Genomic DNA, 9,323 nt, shown 5'->3' with positions numbered 1-9,323 from the left:
TCTCGGGGGGTTCGCAGTGATGCCATACAAGAACCATTTTCGGTTACATTTTTTTTTCTTAATTTGAAGACAATTTTAAGTCTTGAAAGACCTTTTTCACTACAAAGAACCTTTTAGAAGTGGAAAAGCTTCCATAGATGTTGAAGGTTCTTCATGGACCCATCAATGCCAATAAAGAACCTTTATGTGTATGAGTGTTGATAGAATTCTTAAATTCTACTTTTTCAATGGAAAAACTGCATGCAGGTGTGGAATGTCATGAGGGTGAGTAAATGATGATAGAATTTAAATTTTTTGGATCCGGGCTACACATTTGTTCATTCAGTAACCTTGCTAAAAAACTAATCTTTAGATTTGAATGGGGCAGGTGTCCTCTTCCCCTGTTCTTCAGCTCCTCCAGAAAGGTTTGGCGCTCTAAACGGTCCAGCTCAGCTTTGGTGTCTGAGTGTACAGCAGACACCTGGTCAAACTCGGCTTTGACCGGTTTCCACTGCTTCTCGCTCAAACTGATCTTCAGCAGGACATGCTCTCGATCCTTCAGTAGCTTTCTCACAGCCTGTTCACTGCAACAAAACAGCCACAAACAACATCATAAAACACAGTCCGTCCCACGAGATCCACTCCACGATACAGCAGCCTGCTCACAAAAATGCTTGCACAGCATTCAGCAAATTTCACAACTGGAAATGAAAACACTCTGGATACAGTATGTGACATCCAACTGATTACACAAGATGCCAAATCAAAGATTAATTACTGGAGTAGTTATGACACAATGCTTAAAGTTTAGTTCATTATGCATTACATTAACAACAAGCAGTCTGATTCTTGTAAAAACTCAAGCATTTACACAACGTTTAACAAACTGCAGTTTGTTTACAGCAATATCAGTGAAACTAAGTAAGGTATTTTATATATATATACACTGTATAATATTATGCCTTTAATTTTTATGCTTTCTTTTTAAAATTAAATAAAAAACGGCATTTTTAAAATTTGCATTTCATTGGGTCTATACTGTTCATGGTAATATACATACATTTCAACATTTGATTATACACCTTTTTAACGTAACGTGCCATCCACTTCCAGTTATTTTAGCTGTACAAAAACAGTCTATTATGCTGCTTGATATTGCACCAGTTTGTTATTTTTTTAAAGTTACTTCCCTATAGAGTTCAGCGTTTCATTGTGCATGTACAATGACAATAGTCTCGGAAGTCTCGCGCATTCACAGAAATTAGCTCACATCCGCATTGCAAAATAAGGTGGATAATGTATTTTTTGCATGCTAAATCATTGTGTTAGTTCATGCTGCGGTGCTTCTTCACAGCATTTTAATTTCAGAAGCAATGCCACACACACCTAGACATTTTTAATGAAGTGGAATTAGAGTTTTTGCATGATTTCATGACATGATCTGCGGTTGATAATTAAAGGATCCAACACTCACACAACAGGCCAATGAACCACAAGACATCTCCAGCACATTTCTCATAGTGTTGTCATTTGAGTCTCCAACATGGAATCTAATGCTGATCCATAAGTTCTGTATCAAGTTGGGAAGAATCACTACTGTATATCCAGATTTTATTCCATGTCATAGTTTCTCATGATGTGTTACAGTTTCAACAAACCGGCAACACATGAACAGCCCTATTGGCTTGTGTGTGAAACATATGGTCTTCATAGATCTTACGGAGGCAACGGCATTTGTTATTGCTGTACCATACCAACAGTGGATTGTTTTTCATTTGGATCGATTTCATTTTCTGCAGTTCTATGAAAAATCTATTTGCCGTACTTCTTGTTGTCTGATAAAATTAGGTTATTGTGCTTGAAAATTGGACTGTATAGAATGTATAGTGAGTATAATGTTGTTGATTGCAGTTAACCACAATTCACCACCTTTAAAAATATATATATATATCACCAGGATTTTACAATAAAATACTATATTCAGAATTTTACTGTGAAATAACTGCAGACTAGGCCATTTACTGTCACAGCATAACAAATTACTGCAAAACACAGCAGACAAAACTAATCATTAGTGACGATCAGTAATATCCAGGAATATACTTTAAATTCAATCTAAAATGTTGTGTGATCTGAAGCTTATTGGACAAACCTTTGGTAGATCTTTCTCTTGTAGTCTTCAATTTCCAGTTTGTGCTTTGTTTTTGTCTCGCAGGGTCAATAACTCATGTCGCTTTTGGCTTAAGTTTGCATCCAATACAGACACCTTTTCATCACCTTCAAGTTTCTGATAAACACAGTAATGCCCATTATTTACATCTATTTAAGTGACGTGATGTGGCCATGTATGGTGACCCATACTTGGAATTAGTGCTCTGCATTTAACCCATCCAAAGTGCACACACACACAGCAGTGAACACACACACACCGTGAACACACACCCGGACCAGTGGGCAGCCATTAGCAGTTGGGGGTTCGGTGCCTTGCTCAAGGGCACCTCAGTCGTGGTATTGAAGGTGGGAAAGAGCACTGTACATTCACTCCCCCCACCTACAATCCCTGCCGGTATGAGACTCGAACCCGCAACCTTTGGGTTACGAGTCTAACTCTCTAACCATTAGGCCACGATTTAGTAGATATATATGCTAATACGGACTTTTCTATTGTCAAGTCTTTGTTTGGAGGCTGAATTCAACAAATAATTAAAAATTTTTAATAAAATTATTATTAAATTCAACCATATTCACATGTTGTGCACAAAATGAAAGTCTAACCACACACAAAAGATCATATTTATAATCATCTTTGCATATATATATATATATATATATAATTATATATATTATCCAACTGTTCCACTGGTCCACTGTTTGTTCTAGCACATAAGCATAAGCCTATTTTCAATTCATTTCATATTTAAACTATAGCAGTCATGTGTCAAATATTCATGAAATCTAAAACATCATATAGCACCACCTACGGTCAAACCAAGTTTCGCTCTTTTGGAAAGTTTCTAAACTTTTGCAACTCTGTTGTGGCAGAACAACATCAAAAATGCACAAAATACAAATTTAAAAAGGAATAAACAAATGGCTAAAGAAACAAGTGAGCGCTCTGCGGCTCGTTCACTCAAGCGTAGTGTAATTGTGAAATCAGGGCTTAGACAAAATGGAGGCTCTGAGAGAATAAACACGGCAGATCAGTGCAAGGAATCCTGGGCCTTTCCTGCCCTCCAGAGGACGCGAGGGTTGACATCTCCAACACGGCACATAATTTCACCTCTGATTTATATCATTTAAAATAACAGCCTGTTATACTTACAGATGTTTGCATTTGGTTTTGAAGCTGCAATACTTCCTTCTTCTTTATCATCAATATCTCTTCTTTATCATCTTTTTCAGCTTTTAATGTTCTGACCTAAAAAAAAAGAAAAAAAGGTAAGTGAAATGAATATTTGGTACAAAAGCTCTTTCAAGGGACTAATAAAAAAAATGTAAAAAGGAAGTAACATGAGCTTATGATTGTAACAGTCAGAATATTCCAAAAAATGTAAAATGTCTTCATAATATTTTTATGGATTTGATCTAATATCCTGTGAGCAAACTGTCAGTTGAATGTTTTCTAAATGAATACTGGTTTCTTCATGTACGTCTGTTTCCTGCCTCTCAAACTCTCAATGTTAGTTTTTCTATCGACTCTTGAATTTTTCTTTGAAACACCTCACACTGAGACTGCAGCTGCTGTAACTCACTCCTGTAGGCAGAGAAAGAGAAACTGTGTCATTCCCCATGTACTCATTACATGTCTATATACCGCTTCATACAGATGGAGGGAAGCAGCTGAATGACATCAGATTGTGTCAGTATTTCATAAGTATCGTTTTACCTAGAGAAATCGGTATTAGCATGTTCTATTTGTTTTTCATTTATTTGCAATGTCAATATGTGTTTTTACAAGCAGTGGTTGGTATAATAGACATCCTAAAATCTATAAATGTAACATAAAAATTGCTAAACATGTCCACAAGGCTGATTCTAAGCAATGTTTTCCATATGAGACATTTCCAAAAATTTAAGAATTTTAATGTGTGACGTAAATGTAAGTCAAAAGTATGGCATAAAATGTCAGGTGCAGCCTTTAAATGAAGATAACATGAATTAGAATGTGATTTACATCTGCAGAATGTGTTATAAAATGGCTGATTTTGCATAACATATTTTTGATATTGATATTGTAATGTGCCTACACACTGATGGATAGGCATTAAACTGTGAAGACGGAGAGAACAGCATTTTAGTGACACCTTCTGTCTGGATTGATATAACACGAGTGAACTGAAATAAAAATATAGGCCTGATGTCTGTATCCAGATGACAAAAAAGGACTCGCTGCTTGTCACTCATATGATTTCTGATCGTTTCCATTTCTTTGTTCATTTCTCCTTTCCTAAGGTCTGCTCTGAATTCCTAATTTTTCAACTCCTCCTGAAGACTCTTTGGCTTCTGAGAGATGTTTGAAAACTTCTCACTGGCCTAGAGGAACATTTGTGACAATGTCTTTATGAATAAACATAATAGTCAGACAATGTTTATCATGGCAACATGGCTCAGCAGTAAAAATGGCATCCCAAAACAGGCAATGAGCTCAGAGGTTGTTTAGCAGTTTTAAATGCTTCTGTAGAAGTCAGTATTATTTCAGATTTTCCTTAAACAACTTTTACATTTGTATTTATCCAAATGTGTAGGAAAACATTTCATATATATTGTATTTGATTATAATAATTACAAATATTGTATTTGAGTTTTATCAATAATTTGACTCAATTATGTCATTCACAATGCTTCATGGGATGAATAGTCAGTGTTGTTATTGTAAACCAAAAGTAAAATGATTAAAAAAGTGTTTTAGTTAACTGAAAGCAGGAATAAAATTAAAATAAATATAAATATTAGGTGAAAAATAGTAAATTAGGAAATTCAGAAAGTTGCTTTGGCAACTTCATGAAATAAGTTGAAGTACTAAAAACTGAAACTGAAATAAAAATAAAGCTAAATAAGAAATATTAATTAAAAAAACTATAAAAATGACGAAAGCACATAAAATTACTAAAACAAACTTAAAATATTTTTATAAATAAAAATACATTTTTATATAAAAATAAACTAATTAAAATATTATTAAATTCTATAATAGTATATACAGTAAATAATACTATAATAATAGTGGGTAGTTCATTCACAAAATAAACACTTCAGTTTAGCCCTCTTTATTGATGAATTCTTTGAAAATCCCTGAATAGAGAAAATAAACTGGAAAAACCAGTCCTCTGAAAAAGTGGGTGGTCTCTGTTGCGCTCCTCTAGCACGTTCTGGACTCTTTTAGTTAGATCTACATCCCTTCTTCTCTTTGGTTTTGTCTTATTGATTTCAGGTCCTCTAAACAAGCCAACAAACCGGTTTCGCAGTAAACACACCTCACTTTGTGCTGTTTGGATCTGCTTCATGATTTCACTTTCCAGCTGGAGTCTCTCGTGCACGAGCGGCCCGTGTTTCCTCATAAAATCGATATCCTCCTTCAGACGTCGGTTCAGCACCTCCGTGTGGGTCAGTCTGTCTCTCACCTGCCGCAGCTGATCTCTCCTCATTTCCAGTTGCCACGTCAGCTCAGCGATGTCTGTGCTGCAGGCTTCATGCTCGGACCGTGCAAATATAAGACAGACAGATGCGAAAAGTTAAGGATGGAGCAGAAAAGAGATTATTTTGGTAATTCAACTTTTTTAAAGACCCCATAACATAAGTTTTGTGGCTTTTAGTCCATATATGTAAAAATTTGAAATTTTGCCTTGATAACTAACTGAAATAAAATCCTTTTAAGTTTTTATATTGTATTTTATTGCCTTTAACATGTACTTTATTTCATTTAATATAAATTACTTTATATTTGTGCTCCTCAAGCCATTTTTGTGTTTTTGATGACCCTGTTGAATATTTTTGACTGTACATTGTAATAGAATAGAATAGAATACACTTTATTACCACATTACTGGGCCTGAAGTAAAATGTTAGAGCTGGAAAAAACAGTTTGAACATAAATTGCATGCCGTAATCAATATCCAGTCTGGCCTTTCTGCACTGCTATAAGAAACTCATTCTGCTTCCAGAGACGGAGGCTGTGCAATTTCTCTGAAAGTTTCTTTGCTTTCTCCTTTTCTTCCAGTAGAGCCTTCTCTGCCTCTCTGCGGTCCAACTCAAGACACTCGATCAAACTCATCACCTCCATCAGGACATCTGTGGCACTGTTTATTTACAAATGATTATTGTTATTTCTGTTAATTGAAATAAAGATTTCTATTAAAATTAAAAAGTATAATATATATATATATATGTTCCTGTGGCTCAGTGGTACAGCATTGCGTTAGCTGCGCAAAAGGTTGTGGGTTCGATTCCCTGGAAACACACATACTGGTAAAAAATGTATAGCCTGAATGTACTGTAAGTTGCTTTGGATAAAAGTGTCTGCTAAATGTATTAAATATATATATGCAGTATATAAGCAAAAATTTGAAATGTTACCTGGTCAACTAATATTATAATATATATATAATAATATAATATAATATATAATACTAATAAGTTGAAGTACTAATATTACTAAAACTAAAACTGAAAAAATAATAAAGCTAAATAGAAATATATATATATATATATATATATATATATAATAAAAATTCTAATAGAAAGCACAGCTAAATTAAATTAAAATGAAAAGTGAAAATATAAAAATCTTAATGTAATAATTATATAAATAGAGTTATGCACCAAAGTTCTGTATAATACTTCAATATTTCAAATCCCCCACTATATAAAGAAAACTAAATGCATATTATAACCAAAATATTAAGGAGATTCAAGACTGTCCATCATTACCTTGTACATTAAGTCCCATGCCTTCAATATACAGCTATGCATTTTTGCCATCAGCAGAAACACATCTAAAAAATACACTACTTAATCACTAAGGTTTCAATCATATTAATAAATTAAGCTATTAATTAATTTACAATTATTTTTTGGTGATATGTTAGAGCCCACATACTGTATAAGACTGCTGATCACAAGTGCTGTCTTACTGGACAAAATGGTTTCAATTGATCTTTGTGATGTGAAAAATATATAATGCTTTATGGCTCACTTCCAAATGATACTGTGGTTGTTTTCATGTGCAGTTTCATGCTGAGCATTATCACCCTAGAATAGAGAAGACATTCATTATTCATTCATTATGTAATATGAGAGCAAAGAAAATAAGATGTGATTCAACTCATATAACTGAGCTCATTCTGGGTTGGATCTGCGTGGTACTAGTTTTGATCTAAGGCTTGAATTATTGTGGTTGAGTCTTGGTCAGATATGGTATAAAATAATACAGTCCTTCTTCATGTTATGTTTGATTCTACCTGTTGGCCCCAGTTTTCCAGTTTGGGCTTCAGTTTCTGGATATGACATACTGCTTTGTTCACACATGGTGCTGGAGTGTTAACCTCAGCACAGCAGCGATGCCTGTTGGAGCTAACAGTCTCTCCCTGCTCTGAAATGTACAACTGACTTTGATCACAGAGATCATGAAGATCTCACATTGAATCATATATACTGAAACCTTAAAGGAATAGTTCGCCCAAAAAAATTCAAAGTTGCTTAAAATGTACTCATCCTCAGGCCACCCAAGATGTAGTTGATTTGTTTCTACATTGGAACAGATTTTGAGAAATTTAGCATTACATCTCTTGCTCACCAATGGATCCTCTGCAGTGAATGGGTGCCATCAGAATGAGTCCAAACAGCTGATAAAAACATCACAATAATCCACAAGTAATCCACACCACTCCAGTCCAGCAATGAATGCCTTGTGAAGCCAAAGCTGCATGTTTGTAAGAAACAAATCCATCATTAAGATGTTTTTAACGTCAAAACGAAAACGGTTTTAACGAAAAAGCAGTCTCATCTGAATCAGGAGAGAAATATGCACAGATCAAGCACGGTTTACAAGCAAAAAGAGTTCAACAAGGGATGGACTATTTCACTGGAGGAAGTGTTGTTATGGATTATGGATTTGTATTTTGGTAGCTTTTCCCCTCACAAGACATTTATTGCTGGACTGGAGTGGTGTGGGTTACTTGTGGATTATTGTGATGTGTTTATCAGCTGTTTGGACTCTCATTCTGACGGCACCCATTCACTGCAGAGGATCCATTGGTGAGCAAGTGATGGAATGCTAAATTGCTCCAAATCTATTCCCATGAGGAAACAAACTCATCTACATCTTGGATGGCCTGAGGGTGAGTACATTTTATGGTGAACTATTCCTTTAAAGGTCAACATAAAATGGCATGCACAACCCATTTTACTTCCACATTCTGACATATTTTAGAGTGAAACAGCATACAGAATAGAAAAGGGTGGGCTTTTTATCCAAGTGAAGAATGATAGAAAATTGTGAAGACAATTATTATTTTTTTGTTTAGAACAATGTGCACGGATTAAATGATCAAAATAAGACCAAAAGCATGCATTAAGACAGTAAATAGACAGTTCTGATTTCTTGTTGTCTTTTAGGATGCTTTATTGTTTATTGTCGAACTCAACTTTGTTGCACAATGGTTTGGGAAATATATCAAGGATCCTGATCCCTGTATACTCCGTGCTTAGCAAATAATATTGATAAACAATACTGCACTTTACCTGGTCAGAATGCTCCTTTACTTGAAGGAAACTTGAGGAACTTTATGTCAGGCATCTCTCAAAAAACATCTATGAAAATCAAAATCAATGATTGAATGTATCATGATCACATACTATTAAAACCAATGCTTCTCTAAGCTTGATGATATCAAAAAGCATTACTATGGTACTGTGATTTTTTTAAATTGTATTTATTTATTTTAATAAGACCAAAAGCATGCATTAAGACAGTAAATAGACAGTTCTGATTTCTTGTTGTCTTTTAGGATGCTTTATTGTTTATTGTCGAACTCAACTTTGTTGCACAATGGTTTGGGAAATATATCAAGGATCCTGATCCCTGTATACTCCGTGCTTAGCAAATAATATTGATAAACAATACTGCACTTTACCTGGTCAGAATGCTCCTTTACTTGAAGGAAACTTGAGGAACTTTATGTCAGGCATCTCTCAAAAAACATCTATGAAAATCAAAATCAATGATTGAATGTATCATGATCACATTCTATTAAAACCAATGCTTCTCTAAGCTTGATGATATCAAAAAGCATTACTAAGGTACTGTGATTTTTTTTAATTTTATTATTATTTTTTTTTAAAGATTT

The 9,323-nt window shown here is 34.4% G+C and overlaps 1 protein-coding gene and 1 long non-coding RNA gene across 2 annotated transcripts in view; both read right to left on the bottom strand.

The window, feature by feature from the left end:
• Window positions 1-5,818, bottom strand: part of LOC107599731 (coiled-coil domain-containing protein 178-like) — a 26,792-nt gene extending 20,974 nt beyond the window's left edge. Inside the window, 5 exon segments of the mRNA XM_016291414.1 lie at window positions 260-563; window positions 2,132-2,173; window positions 2,175-2,266; window positions 3,302-3,397; window positions 5,454-5,818. Of these exon segments, the coding sequence (XP_016146900.1) occupies window positions 260-563; window positions 2,132-2,173; window positions 2,175-2,266; window positions 3,302-3,397; window positions 5,454-5,624 (705 nt within the window). The 5' untranslated portion in view covers window positions 5,625-5,818.
• A 91-nt stretch (window positions 5,819-5,909) lies between these two features.
• LOC107599681 (uncharacterized) lies at window positions 5,910-8,787 on the bottom strand. Its single transcript, XR_001610690.1, has 4 exons — window positions 8,719-8,787; window positions 7,437-7,567; window positions 7,172-7,227; window positions 5,910-6,275 (listed from the first exon to the last, which is right to left on the bottom strand). It is a non-coding gene; the product is annotated as an uncharacterized lncRNA (long non-coding RNA).
• Between the last annotated feature and the right edge of the window lie 536 nt (window positions 8,788-9,323).

The sequence above is a fragment of the Sinocyclocheilus grahami genome, unplaced genomic scaffold (assembly GCF_001515645.1).
Source record: "Sinocyclocheilus grahami isolate Dianchi unplaced genomic scaffold, SAMN03320097.WGS_v1.1 scaffold270.1, whole genome shotgun sequence".
NCBI lineage: Eukaryota > Metazoa > Chordata > Actinopteri > Cypriniformes > Cyprinidae > Sinocyclocheilus > Sinocyclocheilus grahami.
The sequence above is the reverse complement of the archived record's forward strand: the minus strand, read 5'-3'. Positions and strand labels throughout refer to the sequence as shown.